The sequence below is a fragment of the Setaria italica genome, chromosome III (genome assembly GCF_000263155.2).
Source record: "Setaria italica strain Yugu1 chromosome III, Setaria_italica_v2.0, whole genome shotgun sequence".
NCBI classification, from domain to species: domain Eukaryota; kingdom Viridiplantae; phylum Streptophyta; class Magnoliopsida; order Poales; family Poaceae; genus Setaria; species Setaria italica.
In genome coordinates this window covers 35,256,527-35,278,956 of record NC_028452.1, presented here as the reverse complement: position 1 = coordinate 35,278,956, position 22,430 = coordinate 35,256,527, and the positions used below count along the sequence as shown (strand labels likewise).

Sequence of the window (22,430 nt, the reverse complement as noted above, 5' to 3'; positions counted from 1 at the left end):
AACCTCGTGCAGTCCTTCCAGACCCAATCTGGAGACCTACCTAACCCGTCCAATTTTTGAACTGTGGTGAGTTCCAAGTCCCTCGCATTGTCCTGACGCTGAATCCCTATGGAAGCGACAACGAGAGCAACTCCTCCACACCAGATCGCGAAGCCTTCATGGTCTCTGCTGACAAGTCACCCAGGGATGGTAAAACTTCTTCTTAGGAAGGACACCGCAATGCCAAGAACCAGGAGGAAGCACGGCGTCAGCAGGAGCAAGCTAACGCTCAGCAACAACCTGCTGTTAATGCGGAGGAAGTAGGCAACCAGCATGGACCACTGCACGACAATGGCGAGAACACCGACTAGGATGGTGCCTAGGCCAGGTGCAGACGCCCCGCGCGCGCTTGCAATCTATAAGCCGACCTCGAGCAGGCCGGCCATGACGTCTTCACCGCACCCCAGGCCATCTTGGGAGTTGTTTTCACCAACTTGAAAAACCTTCCAGACTCGGAACAACTACAGCGGATCCGGGCGCGTCTCCACATCACTAACGCCCAGATCAAAGAACGGGCCCACAGCCAGCCTGCACATTCCCGGTCCACAACTACCTAGCACTCTCGGAGCTGATCCGGGCACAGCAGATTAGACCACTGCCGAGGTGACCACGACAACCGCGTGGAAGGTCGGCTATAGCCAGTCCGTGAAGAAGAGATGGAGCAACCTGCTAACCCACCCACCAATGACAACACCAACAACGACAACCATGACAACCGATGCCGCGGTAGGAGAGGCGATAGCGTGGACCACGGTAGACCAAGTCGGCAACATGACCTCCGAGAAGAGTTGCACGACCTTTGCGACCTCTGCCTCGACCTCAATAATCATCACCAAGAGCGGGAAGAGGCCAAGCTCCACCACCGCTCTGAGTACGACCGTGACTACGGCTCTCCTAGACTCAACCGCGACGCAGAACACGAGGACCACCACCGCCAGGATGATGAGATGCACCGCCATGCTGACTACGACTACATGTATGGGGCCCCAGAGGACGCTTATGACCCGCCCAGGTGTGACAGTGACAGATAACCCAGGGCCCCACCCATCGAGTACAACCTCGACAATGATGACGACATGGCGATCAATGGCTTCGCCGCTTTCACTACACACCTCAGGGTTGTTGATTGGCCGGCCATATTCAAGCCAGCCATCAACGAAAAGTACCATGGTCACTCCGACCCCACCATCTGGTTCAAGATGTACAGTACCACGGTGAAACCACCCATGGCACCTACGACCAGATGGCTGCCTACTTCCCAGTTGTAATGGGCCCTACCCCGCTCCTATGGCTGGAGAACCTTCCTCCGAACAGCATCTACAATTGGGGTCAGCTCGCTAGAGCTTTCACCCAAAATTACAAGGCTACCTATAGCCGACCTGGTAACATGGAGAAACTCGGCCAAGTCCGCCAAAGGATGAACGAAACTATTCAAGAGTACGCCAACCACTTCTCGAGAACCGCAACAGGCTGGCTGGTGTCAAAGATCACGACATCATCTGGTACTTCCGCTTCGGCCTGATGAATCATCCAATGTTCTGCAAGTTGTATGAGGCTGCCCACAAGACGGTCGAGTAGATGATTGAAGTTGTCAACAAACAGGCAGACATAGAGGAGGCAGCGATAGTACAGTTCCAGGGCATCAAGCGCCACCAGAACAACGAGTATGATCAGCCGATCTATGATGAACACCAATCTAGACCAGAGTCCCAACTTTAAAAAAAGGCCCTTGAGGTCCTCGCTACTAAGGCCGACCCAACGAGGGAGACCACCTTCCTTCGGGTAGAGTTTGATGACACTCTCAATGCTCCATGCCCCTTCCACAAGGACGCACGTCATAACCTTCAGGATTGCACAGTCCTCAAGAAAGAGCTCGGCGCCCTGGTGGAGTACAAGCAGCCTTGCCGCAACGACTACCGCAGGGATGACAACCATCACGACTACCACAGTCGCGATGACCACAACGATGACCACCGCGACAACTACTACAATGATGATCACGACCGCCATTGCGACGACCACGATGACCACCGCCGCAATGACCGCGACGATCGCAACAACCGCCGACATGACAGCCACGATGACCAGCACAAGAAGGAGCACCATGACCAGCCAAACCCAGGAGCCAACAAGAATAGGGAGTTCCAACCACCGGAATGGCAGGTCAACATCATCGTGGGTGGCCACAAAGCTTTCTGCAGCAACCGCGAGTAGAAGCTACACCAGCGAGAGGTGCACTTTGTCTCCATACGGCCAGTCCAGTATCTGCGCTGGTCAAAGCAACCCATAACCTTCTCTAGGGAAGATCATTGGGTCCACATTCCAGAACTCGGGTCCTACCCGTTGGTGGTCTGCCCGACCATAGACCAAGCCCTACTCCCCAAGGTGCTGATCGATGGTGGCAGCAGCCTCAACATCATCTTCATCGAGACCTTCAAGGGCATGGACTTCAACTTCAAGCGGCTCCAGCCCTATGAAGAACCCTTCTACGGCATCATCCCCAACAAAGGATCCTATCCGATTGGCCGAGTTGTTTTGCCGATCACCTTTGACACGCAAGCCAACTACCACATGGAGTACCTCACATTCAAGGTCGCCAACTTCAAGACTTCCTACCATGCCATCCTTGGTAGGCCCATGCTGGCGAGGTTTCTGGTGATCCCACACCACACCTACCTCGTCCTCAAGATGCCGGCTCCAAACAGAGTCCTCTCTGTCTACGGTGACATTGAGATGTCGTACAAGTGTGACACTAAGGCAGTTCAGGTCGCGAAAGCCCTGGAGTACTCAACCAAGACCACCGCCATGGTAGCCGAGGCCCAGAAAGTGGACAAGGACCAGCTCAGAATCCCTGAGATGGAGCCGACGCCCACAGCGCTGCAGCCTGACCCCAAGGTCAAGAAGATCTGCCTCGGCCTAGAAGACCCGACCAAGACGGCCCTCATAGGGTCCGACCCCTCTGAGAAATAGGAACTCACGCTCACCAGTTTCACGTGGAAGCCATCCGCTATGCCCGGTGTCCTGAGGGAGCTGGCTGGGCACTTCTTGGACTTGAGCAAGACTGCACGCCCGGTCAAGCAAAAGCTTCGCTGCTTCTCCCAAGATCGCAAGGAGGCCATTAGGGTAGAATTAAATAAGCTCTTAGCCACCGAATTCATCCGTGAATGTAAGCATCCTGACTGGTTAACAAATCCAGTCCTTGTAAAAAAGAAAACCGGTAAATGGAGAATGTGTATGGTTTACACCGACCTCAACAAGCACTGCCCTAAGGACCCCTTCCCTCTTCCGCACATCAACCAAGTCGTAGACTCTACGGCTGGGAGCATCCTACTCTGCTTCCTCGACTGCTACTCGGGCTATCACCAGATCGTCCTTGATCTCGCCGACCAAGACAAGACGGCGTACATAATGCCCTTCGGCATCTACTGCTACAACACCATGACCTTCGGATAGAAAAATGCTGGAGCCACCTACCAAAAGGCAATCCAGGGTTGCCTCACGATGCAGCTACATAGGAACGTCGATGATGTAGTTGTCAAGACCAAATATGAGGAGAGCTTCATAGACAACCTCGCAAAAACTTTCAACAGCCTCTGGGCCTACCGCTGGAAACTTAACCTGGGTAAATGTGTCTTCGGTGTCCCGTCTGGAAAGCTCCTAGGCTTCATGGTCAGCCAGCATAGCATCAAGGCCAACCCAGTCAAGGTGGATGCAATCAAACACATGGTGAAACCATCCAACAAAAAATACGTCATGAAGCTTACTGGTATGATGGTGGCCCTTAGCCGCTTCATCAGCAAACTCAGAGAAAAGGGTCGCCCTTCTTCAAGCTGCTCAAAAAGGTGAACAAGTTCGAGTAGGATGATGAGGCTAGCAAGGCACTCGAAGAGCTCAAAGCTTTCCTGACCACTCCTCTCGTCATGACGGCCTCGGCCGACAAAGAAACGTTGTACCTCTACATCTCTGCAACGATGCACATTTTCAGCACCGTGCTAGTTATGGAACGCCAATAACCAAGCCATGCACACATGGTGCAACGACCGGTGTACTATGTAAGTGAGGTCCTTAGCGACTCCATGATCCGCCACACACAGGTTCAAAAATTGCTCTATGCAGTTCTGATCTCATCAAGAAAGCTACGCCACTACTTCCAGGCGCACAAAATCTACATAGTATCCTCGTACCCCATCGGTGAAATACTCCACAACAGGGATGTCAACGGCCGAGTTGTCAAGTGGTCCGTGGAGCTCGGCGAGTTTGACCTCAATTTCTGCCCACGTCATGCGATCAAGTTGCATATGCTAGCTGACTTCATGGCCGAGTGGACAGAGATCCAGAAGCTGTCTTCCCTGGAGAGGCCAGAACACTGTACTATGTACTTTGACAGCACCCTCAACCTCAAAGCAGCCGGCACAGGGGTCCTATTCATATCCCTTAAAGGCGAGTAACTCAAGTACGTGCTCCAGATCCACTACAAGGCCACTAACAACGGCACCGAGTACGAACCTCTCATCCACGGCCTCCACATTGCCGTTTCCCTCGGGATCAAGCGCATCCTTGCGTACGGCGACTCCAAGGTCGTCATCGAGCAGGTCAACAAGAACTAGGACTGCACCAAGGAGTCCATGGATGCTTACTACGTGGAAATCCACAAACTTGAGGCCCACTTCAATGATCTTGAGTTCCACCATGTCCCATGGACCACAACGTCACCACCGATGTCCTATCCAAGCTCAGCTCTAAGCGTGTGTAGGTTCCAGCCGGTGTCTTTGTATAAGATCTCCAGAAACCATCCATCAAGGTTCTGGACCCGGACCAAGCCAACAACAGCGTTGAGGCCCCGGTCGACCCAAATTTTGTTAACATCATGATGATTGAGGCAGAGGAGGAGTGGCGCACCCTATTCATAGGCTTGATCACCAACCAGATGGCACCAGAGGACAAGATAGAGCACAAAAAATTAGCTCAGTGAAGTGCAAACTACGTCATCATCATCAAGGAACTCTACAAAAAGGCCGCATCAATAGGCATCCTGATGAAATGCATTCTGCATAGTGAGGGCCTCGACCTCCTGCACGAGATCCACTTGGGAACATGTGGGAACCACGCCACCTGGGGCACTTTGGTTAGCAAGGCATTCCATTCTGGTTTCTACTAGCCAACAGCGGTAGCCGATGCAAAGGAGCTCGTCCAAAGGTGCAAAGGGTGCCAATTCTTCTCCAAGCAGCAACATCTACTAGCTCAAGCCCTGCACACCATCCTACAATCCTGGCCCTTCGCATGCTAGCGGCTGGACATTATCAGACCCTTCAAGACCGCTCCAGGCGACTACACCCACATCTTCATGGCAGTTAACAAATTCACCAAGTGGATTGAGGTCAAGGCTATCACCAGCATCAAGTCGGCCAAAGCCGCTCATATCGTGGAGGAAATCACACACCGATTTGGAGTGTCAAACAGGATCACACACCGCTCAATTCGCTCTAGCTTGCGCATGGCACGGCGGCGCTGCGCTGGCCGGCGAGCTGGCGCGCAGCTGGATTGCACCGGTGGCACTTTGCTCTGCTCCGCTCCCCCCCCCCCCTCTTCTTCCTTTCAACCAAAAATTCAGCTCACAAATTCGCCCAAATCCAAATCCAAACTCTCAAATTTCCTTTAAGCAAACGTGTAGAGGATCCCAAGTACTCCATTTGATAGTTTTGCTTCAAGCCAGAAAGATCGCTCTAAGGCTACGAATTTCGAGCTCCAAAGTTTGGGCGAAACTGAAACTGTTAACTGAATCACGCGATTCAGTTTCGTCAGACATTTTGACTGGGCCATTTACCCCTCTTTCGGCTCGATTTTAAATACTCAGCCTTCCTTTTTTTGTCCAACTTCCACTTATCTTTGTTCAGCAAGTAATAAGGATTCCATTTTGCACATAATCACATATACCTTTCACACTAAATTTCTCAGAAATTTGCACCAAAAACTGCTAATTAACTCTGCTTTTCTGGGACTTAACAAAATTCCTCTTACAGCATGCTATTTCAATCTTTGGGCCCTTAGAAAAATTCCAATTCCTGCTTATCCTTGTCTAACAACACCTTCCATATATTCCTTGATCCTCATAGCATATTTGGGCTCAAAATCCTTTCAAGGTTTATATGGAAAAAATTTCAGAAACCAATTTCAACCTCACATAGTTATCACTGTTTTCAGACTTAGGAAATATCTCAACAGCTATGCTGAAATCTGCTCAACCTCCTCACTTTGAGCTTCATTTTAACTTTGAATCCTTCACTTTCTTTGGCCAATAACATACCCAAGAGACTCTTCATGAACCATATATCACTCATGTTCCATAATATCTGCCCACTTAAATGAAAGATTCTTCAGAAACTAATTTCAAAATGGGGTACTCATTGCTGTTTTCATAATTGCATATTTTCATATTGTGAATAGTACTCAATTTCTCTCGTTTTTAATTTTTTATTTCTAATACTCATAGCTGGAATTTAACTCCAAACTTTATTCCTTTGGGTTTGAAATACCCTTTAGGCTTGACCTTCCATTTTTTCTTATTTTTACCAAATTCAAATCTCAAAATTGAGATTTGACCAAATTTGGCTCCAATTTGACTTTGGCCCATAATCTTCCCTTTTCCTTCAAATTTCACCATTAACTTCTTAATGACATTCTTAAGCTGCCATTAACATGGGGTGTTACAGCTGCGGCTACTCGACGTCCAAGGACGGGGCGACCGAGGTGGGAGCAGGAGCATCGGAGGGGCTGGACAAGAGGAAGTCGAGTTGCGACGGATGAGTGGGGTGGGAGGAGAAGGAGAAAATGGACTCGTCGAAGATAACATGGAGAGAGATGATGACTCGACGAGTGGACAAGTCAAGACAGCAGTACCCCTTGTGAGAGGAGGGATAACCGAGGAAGACAGGTTGTGGAATGAGGAGCAAGCTTGTGGTGTGCCGTGGCTGAGAGGTTAGGGTAACAAAGACAACCGAATACATGTAAGTGAGAGTACTCAGGAGGCTAGAAATAGAGGAGGCAGTAGGGAATGTCATTCTGAATGGCAGAGCAGGGGCACCGGTTCAGAAGATAAGTGGCGGTGACAAGCGCCTCGGTCCAGTATGGGGCGGCCATGGAGGCGTGCATGAGCAAGGTGCGAGTCATGTTATTAAGGGTGCGTGCATGAGCAAGCTGAAGTCTAAGTGTAGCGATGGCGCCAGGACTAGGATGACCAAGACGCAGATGCCACAAACTGGAGGAGATGGCGAGACCGGCGTGGGGCATTGCAAAGCTGGAAGCTGGAGGCATGGTGTAAAGATCGCCGATGCTATTGCAGCAAAAAATTACGCGTCTGGTTGGAAAATCCTTGACAGAAAAACCAAAAGCTTCAAACTCTATGGTGCAGTTATTGTCCTTAGTAAACTGACAAACAAAAATTAGATTACGAATTAAAGAAGGGACAACAAGGACATTGTTAAGGCGAAAGTGGGAGTTGGGGGTGGTGAGGGTGGAGTTGCCATAGCACGTGATGGGAAGGGTGTGATCGTTACTGACAGTAATGGAGGAGTGAGAGGGATGGAGGCAGGAAAAAAGAATACCATCCCAAGATGACATGTGGCCGGATGCACCTAAGTCAACGATCCAGCCACCGTTCTGCAGCACCATCTGGTTCAAGGCGGCAACAAGGCTTGCCTGGTCCCAGGTTGGCACCTGAAGGGGCACCTGAATGGGGGCGTAGGTAGCGTGGGCCTACGGAGGGGGGCCGAGGAGGCTAGGGGTGCCAGCCCCCACCGCCCTAACTGCCGTCCTGCTGGAAACCCGGGGCGCCGTAGGAGCCAGGCCCCGGACTGAAGTAGAACCATGGACTGGTGGGCTGTGGGGGCCGCACCGCCATGGAAGCCACCACCGCCCTTCTTCTTGCCGCCGGTGCGGCCGCCACTACTATTGCTGCCGCCGCCGCCAGTCTAGACAGAACCAGACGGCAGGCGACACCTACCCGTACAGTCGGAGAATGAAGACGATGAAGAGTTCCCGGTAAGGAGGGCGATGGAGTTGGAGATACTCTCCTCATTGGCGAGGCAAAGTTCCTTCAGGGCAAGCATGTCCCGCGCCTGGGCGAAGGACGGGAAGCCGATGGTGGAGTTGGTGATGTCGTCGGCGGTGTTGGAGAAGCGCGGGTTGAGGCCACGAAGGAGGTTTAGGACAAGCTGGGAGTCCTGAATGGGATGGCCGACGTTGTGGAGGGCGTCAGCAAGGGTCTTCATGCAGCTACAACACTCGGTGGTGGAGGAGTCGCCCTGTGTCATAGAGTGGAAGTCATGGCTAAGGAAGATCGCCCGGGACTGCTTGTTAGCGCGAAAGAGGCCCTTGATGGCAAGCCAAAGATCCCGAGCGGTCTGATCATCGTCGGTCATGGCGAGGTCGAGGACGGAGTCATCGATAGAGTGAAGAACCAGGAGCGGACCCAGCAATCTGCTTGATCCCAGTCGGGGTCCTAGGGACGGAGCACCACCGTGCCGTCGATGTGCGACTTGAGGGAACTTGCCGCACATGGACTAGGAGAAAGATGCCCACTTGGTGTAGGCGGAGGACTTCATCATCAACATCATAGAAACATGAGACTTGACAGAGACGGTGGTGTAGGGGTGGATGACGGGTGGTGCAACATGAATAAGATGCAAACTGCCACTAGAGGGAGCGCCACCACCGGCGCCAGGAGTGGGGCTGGGAGGTGGCACAGGGGCACCACCGCCGGCACCAGGAGGAAGCAGACCAGGAGGCGGTGGCACAAGGGCACCACCGCCAGCGCCAATAGGCGTGCCAGACGGCAGCACAGAGCCATTAGCAGGGGCGGTGGTGTCGCCGAACACGGAAGAGTCGACGGAGGAGAGGGTGGCCATGGCGTGCGGCAGGGAGGAGGTGCACGCGACAGGAGGTGCAGCGGAGGGGGTGGTGGCGACGCAGCAGGAGGGGTACTGTCCTAGGGTTACGTGCGCTAGGAAGAGGAGAGGAGGCCCCCAATCTAATCTCGTGATACCATGTAGAGAAGTAGATGGGAAACACCACACACCCTAATGAGGGGGGGTGACTTTTATATATATGGCCAATATGGCTTGGAGTACAAGGAAAGGATAAATACATCCTAATATAAACATATACTTCCTAATAATTTGGTGAGTGGCGTGCATGTTTAACATATTCCCGTGAAGCATGGCGACCCACTCGGTTTCAGACCAGGGCGAGCTCCTAACTCCCAAAAGCATATCCACAACATGGTCCGCAACGACACCAATAATAGATATCACCACCAACTCCTATGCTCCTCAGCTGTGTACTTGCAACAAATACCAAACAGGGAATGTCCAAGAATGGACCCTAACCCCCAATCCAAAGATTGGGTTGTGTAAAGCTCACCCCCACCAAGTATCCCAAAAACACCTTCTCCTGCCGATTTTGACCCACACACACCAAGAATACTAATCACAATATCCCATACACATGCAAGCATCACACATCGCGTATATACGTAGCATACTAGTAGGTCCAACAAGGATATAAGGCATAAAGAAGGCTATGCAAGGTTTATCATCATCATGCGAGCAAATAAAGCGCTAGCATACTAATTCAGCAATGCCTAATGGGTATTCAAATTGAATGGGCATGAACCTGTGTAGTATTACTCCTCGTAGTAGTCCTCGTACGGGCTCCAGCTCCGGGTTCAGCTCCAAGTCTCCAGCAGCTTCTAATTATGCAATTACCATAATTACCGAGAGTCTAGTTGCAAAGTAACTCCAAAAGAGATCCAAAGAAGAACCAAACAAGAACAAAGCCTAGTCTAACGTGTGTTGCATAATTTTAGGAAAATTATGAAACTGGTTTCATAATTTTTGGAATTAGAATGACTTAGTTATGACTTTTTGAAGTTGAAAACCTTTTATAGAATTTTAGTATGATAGGCGAAAACAAGAAACAAAGAAGTTAGTAGTTAACTGGCCGTAGGCCAGCTGCAATCTTGATGCAAACTACCACTAAAGTTCACAAGTAGCTTTGGAAGGTTTTTAGGTTGGTGGCTAAGCTGTCGTAGGGTGTTTCTAGTTTCTGGGGTAAAAACCGGAAGCTCCGACTTTGGAACCAGAACTTCCAGTTTGAAATAGGAATTTCTGGTTTACGAAAATTGGATGTTCCGATTTTGGAGAACTGGATGTTCCGGTTTGAAACAAGAAGTTCTGGTTTAGGAAAATTGGATGTTCCGGTTTTCCACGGGTAGATCTCTTCCCTTGGGAGATCTCTTGGGAAGGGCTTTGGATGGTTCTAGGAAGTTAGGGTTCACCACTCATCGGTTTGGGGTTTGCTTGGTTGGATTTCTCTCAAGTTTCTAGGGCTCCTGCAGGCTATCTTGGAGAGAACTGGAAGTTCCGGTTTGGAAACCAGAAGTTTCGGTTTTGCCAGGGGTCCGGCTGTGACGGGCTTCTCGCGCGCAAGCGCACGATTCAAGTCTCAGTTGCGATAGAGGTTTGTCCAGGCGAGCGAAAATCGTGGTTCTCACCTGGTGGGCTTGCTGGTGAGGTAAGGTGGCGCGGTGACGAGGTGAGGTGGTGACAACGGCATAAGCTTGGTGTTCTGGCGGGTAGCAGCGGTCTCCCTCTTCTCCAACATCCTCTCCCCGCCCCCTGCGCACCCTCCTTCCTCCTCCTCTTCTCCAAACGGCGGCAGGTGAAGGGGAAAACCCCAAATGTGGATGTGGATGGGAGTAGATGGTGTGGGGGCTCTAGTAGGTGGTGGCAGTGGACAGTGGAGGATGTGGTCGGGTGGCGTGGCAAGCATCCAAAGGCGCCAGTGCGAAAAAGTGGCGAGGGTAGGCCCGCGTCGTGCACGGCGCGCACGTCGTTGTCGCGCCCGTGCCGCGCGCGTGAGCGCCATAGGGAAGAAAGGTGTATAATTGTGCGGGTGGCTGACGTGTGGGGCTGGGCAGTCAGCGACTGCAGCGTAGAGGCGGTCTGGCAGAAAACTGGAGGTTCCGGTTTTGCAAGACTGGAAGTTTCGGTTTTTGCACCATCCTTAGCTTGGGTTGTTAGATAGGTAGGCTAGTGGGGTCAGTTGGGTTGGTTTGGGTCTAGGTTAGGTTTAGTTAGCTTTTCTAGTTTGATTTGTATTTGAATTCCAATTCAAATACAAATCCCACCCAACAAATCCAAATAAACTCCAAATATTCACACTAGCACATAATGCACCTTAGCAATTCAATTTAGTTTATAATTTAATTCTAAGAATTTTGGGGAAGGTTCAATGAAGACAATCTTATAGTTCGAAAAAATTCACACCACATCACAAATTTTTTTTGAAATCCACATTTTTGCAAATTCAAACATCTTGTAAAAATACGGGATGTTACACGATGAGTCAAGGCGTTTCCTTGTAAGAACGTTATGCACTCTCCTATTTATTGAGCACACATGAGCTCGGTGTGGCAGGCCAAAGTTGCAATGAAAAATGTGAGATTCTCATAATATATTCAGGCCTAAGCCTGCCACAAATCTAGTTAGGAATCTTCAGTTTTGCCCATTGGTTACATGTGTGCACGACGGATGTCACGGGATAAGCCTGATGTGTGCATGTATAAATTTTGCTGGACTGTTCGGCATACAACATAAGACATTCCTACAAAACAACTCATGCGAGATTATGAGTGATAGGTTCCCTTTTGATGGTGAGTTAAATGTAAGAAAGATGTTGCCACCGTTCATTTGTGACAATTATAAGCATCAACTGCATCTAGAGAAAGAGAATAATTGTTGGCATGTTGCACAAATCGATAAGGTCGGATAGTCCTTACGTTGTCAGACGCACGGTGCAGGATGTCATGACTGGTCCAACTCATCTGTGGTGCATCACTGAAAACATCTTCCAAGGGCATGGATTCCCACTAGATGTTTCTCGCATGCCAGCGGAACCTGAAAAACGTTAAATACCACCAAATACCACCAAAGGGCGGGAATCAAGACTGAAAAGGCATTTTAGAATAGGCTGTTAAAGACTTGTAATGGGCGTTCATCACCACTACTGTCGAAACAACGTGCATATCCGCACTGTAGGGACGTGTCAATTCAAGACTAGTAACGGACGTTCACGAATGGCCATTTCAAAATGACACACTCCCACCTATAAGAGGTAGTGTATCCACGAGTCGATCATTGTCATTAGCAGTTATAGCATTACACACTACCATGTTCCCTTCATCGCAAGTCGACTTCTCAGTTATCAAGAAGTTATCACCATCCTAGACAAAATTCTCATAGAGGATTTTGTGTTCGTGTGTTACCAGCATCCTGAAGTTATCAAGAAGATACATGTGCTTGCTTTAAAGAATGTTAAGTAGAGATTAGAAGGCCGCTGCCAGGGTCCGCTGTAGTTTTAATGTTTATTTAAGTGTATTTTATCATGTAAATAGTCGAAATCGTATATTAATTTGTTGCACTAAAGCACATTTGTAATGCAATAGCTAGATCATCCTGCAGACATGAATCTACAAAGGAGGATAATCCGTGGAGTGCTCATCAATACCATGATGCCACGCACTGTCCCAGACTCCCTTATGGAACCGCTCGTCTACGTAAGGTCACTAACGCTTGGGTCCGAGTCCCAATCGGTCCAACGTGCAAGTGACCCAGGTCTCATGGCGGTTTCCAAAAAGTTTCATCTCCCGCTACCGAGCACAAAGGCGGGTTTGAAATTTTGAATTCCCCGCTCCAACTCCGGGTCCTCCCCCGTTATATATAGTAATATAAATAAAAGAGGGTATTCAAGCCTCCCACATCCCTCCTGGTAATTACAAACTTAGCCCCCTCTCCTCTTCCCGTTGAATAGCCCTAGTAGATCTACGGCGGTGGCAACAAGCATGGTCTCGGCAGCGCCATCAAGCTGGACACGCGATGAGCTACCTAAGCGACTTTCAGTGGGCTACCTCGGCGATGAGCTTGAAGCTACAAGATGGTTCGATGCCATCACTCCGTCGGCTTCCCCGAGGCTACCACCGGCGGCTGCCGTGCTCAAGTATTTGTGAAGACCGAGGAAGCGGCGTATGCCCGAGCTGCTCTATCAAGGCGGCATTCGGCACCTCCTTCTCTCCATGTTCGTCAGGTCGGCGGTCTCCTCCTTGTATTGCTAAATTCAATTATTAGATTGCTTCCCCACACTCTTTGACTTTCAATATTGTAGTTGCTTTGGGGAATGTGGATCTGTTGTACCCTATTACGAGTGTTAGTGAAAAATTACTACTCCACCAGATCCCCTTCATCTTTCAGCTTTTTCAATAATTATTTTTATACCAAGTCAAATTATTTATGTGGTTTGTAGAACTTAATAGATGAAATTATTAGATTGCTTCCCCATGCTCTTTGGCTTTCACTATTGTAGTTAGATTGGGGGATGTGGATCTATTATACCCTATTGGTAGACTTGGTGAAAAATTACTGCTCCAGCAAATCCCCTTTATCTTTCACTTTTTCCAATAATTATTTTTGTACCAAGTCAAATTGTTTATGTTGTTTGTAGAACTTAATAGATGAAATTGTTTCAGTTTGCAAATGTGCTTATTTATTTGTCCACTCTTAATTTATACTTAAACAAATGCATCAACTGAAGTTTGAATGTATCCTGTTTCAACCAGCCACAGGGTCCACATCTGTAGTCGCTTATTTTCAGTCCAACTCTAGGGTAACAAACTAAACACATAATGATTATTGATGTTCCTTAATTCATTAGTTTAAATCAATTACAAGATCACAATCTGACTTCGGATCCACTATTGCTAGCTAAAAAGTTCTCAAATCGATGGTGCTTCTTGCAAAATAAGAACGTGATGTGGCAGCGGAGTACTCAAGAAGCTCCACAAAATCCTTATGTGGCAGTGTTGATGAGGAGCAAGTTAGCGCCGACGAACAAGATGGGGTACAATTTTGACAACGGTTTGTTGCTCACCAGCAAGAGTGCTCACTAGCAAGAGTTAGCTACCTTGAAGAAGAAGACAGAAGATTCAAAATCAACTCTCAAATTGCTGTCAGCCAAGATTGAGAACTTGAAGAAGGTAGCACAAGATATTGAAGCACTCCTTCGTCAACTGCTATCCTCTGCTAGAGGTTAAAATCAATGCTCCACTTTGTCTCTTGGGCTTATGACCTAGATGCAGCTTTGTTAATCTCTGTCCTTTGTGAGACAGTTATCTTGTAATAGTTTGTGATCTGTGATGAACAATATGGTAGTGGCTGTCTCTATGGGGAACAACAATTTATTTTCTTGTATAAATAAATGTGTATGTTTATTATTTTGCCAACCGGATCGGAATTGAAATGAAATCAATTATTTGCCAGGCCCAATTAGTTTAATTCATGTCTGCCTTAAGTGGGCTTAGCCCACATATAATTGGGTCAAAAGTGTATTTCATTCATAAATCGGGACTAAAAGGGCCGCCAACAATATACACAACTTTTGGACTTGACCCAACAACAAATGGGCCTATCAGAATCAATATTGGACTATCGGAACAACATTGGCCTGTGGGAACAAATTTGGGCTCGACCCAACAACAAATAGGCCCACCGGAATCCATTTTGGGCTATCGGAACAACATTGGCCTGTGGAAACAAATTTGGGCTCAACCCAACAACAAATGAGCCAAATTCATTTTATGATGAAATAATTTGTCACAATTGTCATGCCACATCAGATTTTGTCCATCGTGGCAAAACAGTAGGAGCTAATTTATGATGCTTCTGTTGACGGTTTCGTAGGCGTCATAGATACAATGACGCACCGAAATAAGGAGCGTCACTAGTCGCGGTTTATGATGCTCAATTAATGACAGAGGGTTTTCATCGCTCGAGCGTCATAAATCATGATTTATGACACAAAAATGCGTTTATAATACTTTTTGGTTCGTCATAGACCGAAAGATTTCTTGTAGGGTAATCAAGCTCTCTAGAGGTATTCTCCATTGCCAAGAACAAATGCATCACCTTAGACCACCTAGTGATAGCACCAGACCTTTTCCATCTATGTGATCTAACATTGTTAATGCAAGCCTTTCAATAATTACAAGCTCTAGACCAACATACACTTTTAGAAGAGAATGACTGGTAGACAAATATGTGGGGAAATGCTCAATTTGATTAGCAAAAGCATGTGCCTACTTTATAGACCACCTACATTCAGAAGATTCAAGTGAGTCACTCAATAATTTCACCACCCGCTCCTTAAATAAACAATCTTCCTTAAGTTCATTTCCTCTCGTGTGCATATGACCAAAGGTATGAGTGAGAGCAATGTAAATGATGATGAATTCAACTCTAAATCCCCCCCCCTCATGATAAATTGTTTGAATTGATTAAAGACCAAAAAAGTCTCAGGGAAGTTCAATGTCATTAATGACATTCAAGCTACCTTTCTCTCTAATTATTAAAAAACTTCTTATCAAACTCAATTTTCTTGACAAAAAGCATTATTAGCTTAAGTCTAAACTTAAGGACACTGAATCTCAACTGAAGGCCCCAAGAAACCATGTACCCCTTTAATTTCAATCATGCTTCTACTTGTTATGATAATTTGATTGATATATCTCACTCACCTCTACGAAATGAAAATTATGTTAATAATATATTAAGGAAAATAATGAGTTAAAGCAAAAAGGTAGAAAGGTAGGAGCTTGGCAAGAACCACTTGCAAGAGTAATAACAAACCTCCTCAAGATAACCATGAAATCATAATGACAAGTTTGTGGAGACGTCCAATGCTAAGCAAATCAAGAAGGACAAGTAGATGAATCTGCACCAATCCCAACTACAAGAATAAGTTCAAGAGCAACCACTACAATATTAGGAAGTTGGTTGCACAATAGGTTGGAGGAAACAATATAATAGGCATGGAACTGGCTGATTTGGGTACCAAGAAAGTCAACTAAAGCGTGAAGGAGTCTCAAAATGTTTGGGTTCTAATAAAAGCTTGAAACGCACCACTTAAGGATGATTGATTTGGAAACTTGGCTCCGGACAAGAAGTGACGTTTTAAACCTGATTCACAAGTTTGAGCAAGTTGATGAAGAATATTGATCATCACATACCCCAGATCCCCTGTTCCAAACATAGTTCAGGTAATATGTAACTAGATTTCAGTTCGTACAATTCTTTTACATCTTTGTTTAGGCTTGCATACAGTTCTTTTGCACCTTATACCTATGCTCGTCTAGGATTGCAATCAATTCATTTGCATCTTGTACCTATGGACACAGATTTGCATCTCAACTACATTTCTGAAAAGCCAACCCCTGCAAAGAACTAAGTGTTCAACAAACCATAATTTTCCTAGGTTTCATCCTGCTTATCGGAACTGAGCATCTTGCGACGGACACCTTTAGCATTACAAACCGACGACAGGTAACAGCCACCAAATGTCCACCCCACAGGAATCCACCAACGCAAAGGTGCGCTAACTCATTTGAAGGACGATACCACAGATTAATATTTGTACGTATAAGATTATGGTGTTCAACAAAGTATACTGGAGAACAAAACTTCCATTTCTTACTTTGTTTTCTTCAGTAATGAACATATGTACATCTGTTTATACTACCAGGGAAGTTGGTAGCTGGATGCCTGCATCAAGGGATGAGCCAAGTATGCACCCAAGGTTAAAGATGTGATTGCAAAATAGGGTAACCGGAAGAACTCCTTGTAATAATCTTTGGGCAGTTTCTGCCGTCCATCAACGATTGCAGCGAAAGGAACAACACTGGTTCTCTTCTTCAGGACTTCAAAGGCTTCACCATAGCGTGATGCCAGCCTCCTGTCGCCATTCCAAGCACCAAACAGGTGGTGGCCAATCAGTCCAACGGAGGCTGCGACAGCAACCGAGTTGCCAATCCATAGTGTATGAGCAAGGCACCAAATTACCTGGCCAACCATCTATACAAGAAACGAAGGCATGCTATTCGTCAGCGGTATAGTAAACTTCCATGCACTTTATAGAAAAATTTCAAAGAACAACCTACCTGTGGATGTCTGGTGATTCGCATTATTCCAGTTTCCCACATATGCAATTTGGGCTTGTCTACAGCTGCCACTTCCAATAGATTGAAAGTAGATGGATAAAGAAAGAAGAAAGAGATGAATGATGAGAGCCAAACAAGTTCATGGATGCCAGTGATGCCCTGAACTTGCCACAATTGAATGCCATCATAGCGATGATTTATGAAATATACCTAACAAGATACAACAACGCTATAAGATGCACTGAGATTCAGTCATTGAGGTAAGATCTATCTAAAGGAAAAGAATGGCAAGTACTCACAATAGTAGTAACTGCTAAAGGCAATGAGATTCCAGCAAACAGCACGCGGTAAGCACGCTCCCCTATTATTTTTTCCCCGCTTTCCCGTAGGCTTGCCATACCACTATGGAATACAGCAAAAATGATGGTAAGGACCAACATAACAACCTGAAATGGAATTGGATATGGTCAGGATATTCATCTATTTGATTATACAAGAAATCAAGTAAATTGAATCGATGAAGGCAGCAGCAAAGCAAAAGAAAAGAAAAAAGCGAAACAATAAAAAAAAAGAACTGAATGAAGGAAATGAAGGAATATAAAAGCACCCTGAGTATAAAGTCCCAAAACATTGTCAACGGAACTGTGGTTGTTTCTAAACACTGAAAGGATTAACATGTCAAGAACCACAAAGCTCAAATTCTGTGCATCTCCCACAAGTAACAACATCAGGTCTACAGTATTATCAAATGACCATGGGCAATCCAGGGTAAAATGGATACAGGAGGGAATAGAATGGCCAAACATGATGTGTTTGGGTGCGGACAGGAACTGGTGTGTTGATACCCTTGCCACTGACATCCTACATAATGAGCTTGACTTTCCAATACCTGGAGGCCCAAAAACTAAATTAAAAATAAAACTCTCAAAGGGCCACTGCCATTGAATTACTGTTAGTTTTTTCCATTTATGTCCAAGAAGATGGGAGAAATCTTCAGTATTGGCATTTTTCTGCACCGAAGTGGAATGGAAGACAGGAAGAGAGGGATTGTATCTCACCTTATGGCAGATTATCACCCAGGGGAAGAAGCAAAAGCAACAGCAGGTATTAGTTGGTGGATTGTCATGTAATGTCACTGTTAGGATATCTGGAACTGTGAAAGGGCAAGAATAAGCATCCCCCCAAGACGTTATGGTTGCCACAAGATCACCATGGTGGTGGGGGAAGAAGACAGCAGATTTTCAGGAAAACAAGATAGTGGTGTGGTTTTATGATGCCAGCTGCCAGCTCAATAAGTTGCCACAACTTTGTTGAGGTCAAACCTCAGCAGCAACTCAAATCAAAACTAAGGGGAAAGGAGGGGCTTGACAAGGGTGCTGTGTAGATGGCAACTTTCGGAGCAGAAAGAGCACTTGAGAGGAAAAGGAACATATATGGCTGGAGCAGTGGAGCTGAATACAGCTGCGGAGAGAAGAAAGCTTTAAGAGCAGCACAGCCACTTCTAACCCCTCACAGACAGCACTAGCAAGAAACTTGAAGCGCCAGCGCTTTGCATAATTTTTATCTTTTCGAATGTTTGCTTTCAATAGAAAAGGGCCATTAACAACTGCCCCAGCCTGAACATTCAAGATGCGCAGGTGACAGGGCTCAAGCCCTGATCCACCAGGCTTCCCCCTCTGTTTTTTGCAACAGTATTTGCAAGCTGATCTAGGTTGCAATGGTACTTCCCTTGATACCATGCAACACCACTGATACAATTTGAATTTTTTAAGTTGAACAGCCATATTTGGTTTCTGGAAAGTGGAAAGTTCAATTAGGTACGTCATGCAAAAAAAAAAGCTTGTATTGAGCAGTTATTATTGCATTAGAGAGATTGCCAGCATTAAGGATCTTCTTTTTCAGGTACAATCACAGCAGACTTTTCTTTGGAAAAAAGAATTGACCGTCAACATAGTTACAGTGTTACACAGCATGCATACTCAGGAATTATCATAACCATTATAAGAACCATGTGCTCCATTATATAGTAAATTACCTCAAACCCAGAGTTTCAACAACCTGTGAGACGGGTTCAGTCCATTTAGCTACAAGAAACCTGGCTACCCTTCCTTGCTGACAAAGTTGAGCTCATAACTAAACATAGCTTGTCAGTAATCTTGGTGTTGATATGTATTCCACTGTTAACTAATTGCCACCCCAAGTTGCCGAGCACATTGACTAAGCAGAGTTGCGTAGCATGAAAAGAAAACCTTTGGACATGTTATCGAGGTAAACCATTTGTGCTAACATTAAAAGTCTTTGCAACTTCAACATTAGCAGACCACTTTGATCCTGGGAAGCATCATTTTTAATTTTTTTTATCACTGCATCATTTTTGGTCGTTGAAAGTTCTGACATATATCAGGATCTACATTAGCTCGAGCAGAACGGAAGATGCATGGGACAGACTCCAAGCATCACATTCAGTAGCCACATATCAGCACAAAACAAGTTTGCATAAAAGGAGGACTCAAAAATGAGCTCCCTGTCACAGCGTACATGAACAGAAAGGACAATTGGATAATAACAATTAAACCAGTAACAAGCCAACAGTAGCCTTAGCTGTTCCAACAAAAGCACACCAGGATTATCCCAATCCATCACAAACACTAGAACTGGAGTAGTAGGCAGGAGACGGACACCACGAAATTGAATGAAATCCTCTGAAGTTAAGTAAGGAGAAAGCCCTGTAACTAAGCGGGCGCACCTGCGTGGCTGTCGGAGACAGAGGCGACGGCGTCTAGGAACTTGGTCCCGACCCCGGCGCCGGGGTCGATCCACAGCACGTTGAGCGCTCTAGGCACGGTGGCGAGTATCGCGGCAAGTACGCCCACGACGCCACGGCTCTGGTCCCCGAGCCGGAACGCGGCGGAAGTCCTTCCCCACGAGCCCGCCACCGCCCAGCGTCCTTCCCCCTTCCCCCTTCCGCCAGCCCCGCGCCCCGCGCCGTCCTCCGCGCCGCCCCCGACGGCCCGGGGCGCGGGAGAGGAGGAGGCGGGGAAAGAGGGAGGAGCGGCGCCAGGGCGGGGTTCAGGGAGGGGCGGCCGCCGGGCGGCCGCGGGAGGCGGGGGAGGTGGAGACGGCGGCGGTGGTGGAGGAGGAGAGGTGGTGGGGCGGCGAGGTGGAGGCGGAGGTGGGACGCCATGGCGCGGGGAGTGCGCGTGCGGGTGGAGTGCTGGGCTGGCCGGGTGGTGGAGTGGGCGGGCGGTGGTGGGAGCTGAAATGGGGCAGCGAGGTTTAGAGTGGTGGTGGCGGCATCTCTGGGGAAGGGGTGGGCGGAGGATGCGGTGCGCGTGGGATTTGGAGGGTGGTGCCGGTGCGGCCGCCCGAACGTGTCGGCTTCTCATATGCCGCTAGTGTATTTTAAAATTACACGTCGTTTAATTTTTCTAGATTTATAATTTTTTACATTTTTAAATATAGTGTATATCATACCTGAATCTAAAAGTTAAAACGAATATAATTTGGAACGAGGAAGCAGTAAGCCGGAGCACCCGCGGGAAACGGAAAGGTACGACGAGCTCTGCATTCCCCTCTCAAAAAAAAAAGAAACCATGATCTTACCTAACAAATCAAAATTAAATCTTTGGAAACTAATCATAAAACACGTTTTACCTAAGATGATCACTGAATTCTTCATCCAAACAAACTTAATGTGTTTCCTTGTTAGCCTCGCAGCTTTGATTGTCCCAGTGGCAGTTGCTTTCTCTTTACTCTGGAGTGTTTGATTTGTATTACCATGTCAAGGTAGGACCCATCAGAAAAACTCGTTAACTTAGCTGAACATCGTCTGAGGTGTTTGGAAACACCGTGCTAAACTTTAGCACCTGTCACATCCGTACAAAACTAATTGCGCAGATGGAGTCAAATTCGCGAGACGAATCTATTAAGCCTAATTAGTCCATGATTTGACAATGTGGTGCTACAGTAACCATTTGCTAATGATGGATTAATTAGCCTTAATAGATTCGTCTCGCAAATTAGACTTCATCTGTGCAGTTAGTTTTGTAATTAGCTCATATTTAGTTCTTATAATTAGCATCCGAATATCCGATATGACCCTGCTAAAGTTTAGCACCTCGTATCCAAACATCCAGAGCCGTAGCTGCATTTCACTGATTTTGCGACGGACGATCACCACTTGAGGCAAGCGCTCCAACGTTGGCAATGCAAGAGTAGCAGCTACCTCTCCTCTGCTTCGTCTTGTAAAATCACCAAGCTGTACAGAAACGTTACTTGAATTTTTAGACGTGCTCAGTGAAACATTTGAAGATTTCGATGTCCACATCGAAGTTTATATAAATGCAAGATCACATCAGGTCTCCAAGAAGCACCAATAGGAATTGGCCGAGTGATAACAAAATTTCATGGTTAGATCAGATGCCTCAGGCCGCAACCGCGCTCGGCGTCTCTTATTGCAGAAATAATTCAGTGAGTAATACATAGATTACAATTATTACATAGAAGGCAGGGTATTATTTCCGCTGTTTTCAACATGCACACTTGCGCAAGCAGCACGTCCTGCCCTCACAACCTGCCCAAAAAGGAAGAAGAGAGAAAGGAAAGAGAGGAAGAGATGTTGCATCCCCAGTACAGTCAGTTTGGTAAGATTTGTCCACCGCAGGTCACCTGTATAACTACAACAAAGGGATCAGGGAGTGAGTGTATCTTGTGTGTATAGGTACGGATAAATAAGAATGGTTACCCCATTTTTATTTTCAGAGGCCAAACGGGAACCAGGGTGGGGTAAGCAAGAACTTTTTCCTGCCTGATTGTGATACACGGCAAAGCACGGGATTACGGGAAGCTCAAAACAGCGGAGGAAGGATGGGTGAGGACCTGTACAGCTTCAGCTCTTTGAATGTGTTGAGATATAATTACTGAAGAGACAAGAATGGGAATAAGCATGAAGGAAGGCTGAGGAGGGCGGCTTATGATGCCTCTCTCTCAGTGCTTCCATTGCCGGAGGGTATTTGCTGGGAATCAGATTGGGAAATCCTATGAGACCTTCCGGACCCTCCGTCAAGCAATCTTTCAGAATGCCCTGGTGATGATGCCAACTGGTAATGCATGGTTGGCGCATCACCTGTCGGTGAGGTTGAAGTTCCATACATAAGGGTTCCCATAGGGTGGTCAAATTTGCAATTTGGACCAAACTTGCAGATGCCGTAACGAGAATAGAAGTGCAGACAGGTTCTCCCTGTTAGCAGCAAAAATGCAAAAGTGGTTAGCATATAAAGTCCACAGTCTTACTTGCAGATTTACTTAAACACTCCAAAAAGTACTTGTGAATAAGATTAAAAACAGGTCA

The 22,430-nt window shown here is 47.0% G+C and overlaps 1 protein-coding gene across 1 annotated transcript; it reads right to left on the bottom strand.

The window, feature by feature from the left end:
* Positions 1–16,526: 16,526 nt before the first annotated feature.
* LOC101783502 (15-cis-zeta-carotene isomerase, chloroplastic) lies at positions 16,527–20,400 on the bottom strand. Its single transcript, XM_022825281.1, has 5 exons — positions 20,067–20,400; positions 19,830–20,022; positions 17,380–17,528; positions 17,081–17,290; positions 16,527–16,994 (listed from the first exon to the last, which is right to left on the bottom strand). Exons 1-5 carry the CDS (start codon positions 20,262–20,264, stop codon positions 16,659–16,661), a joined length of 1,086 nt encoding a protein of 361 aa, XP_022681016.1. The 5' UTR covers positions 20,265–20,400; the 3' UTR covers positions 16,527–16,658.
* Between the last annotated feature and the right edge of the window lie 2,030 nt (positions 20,401–22,430).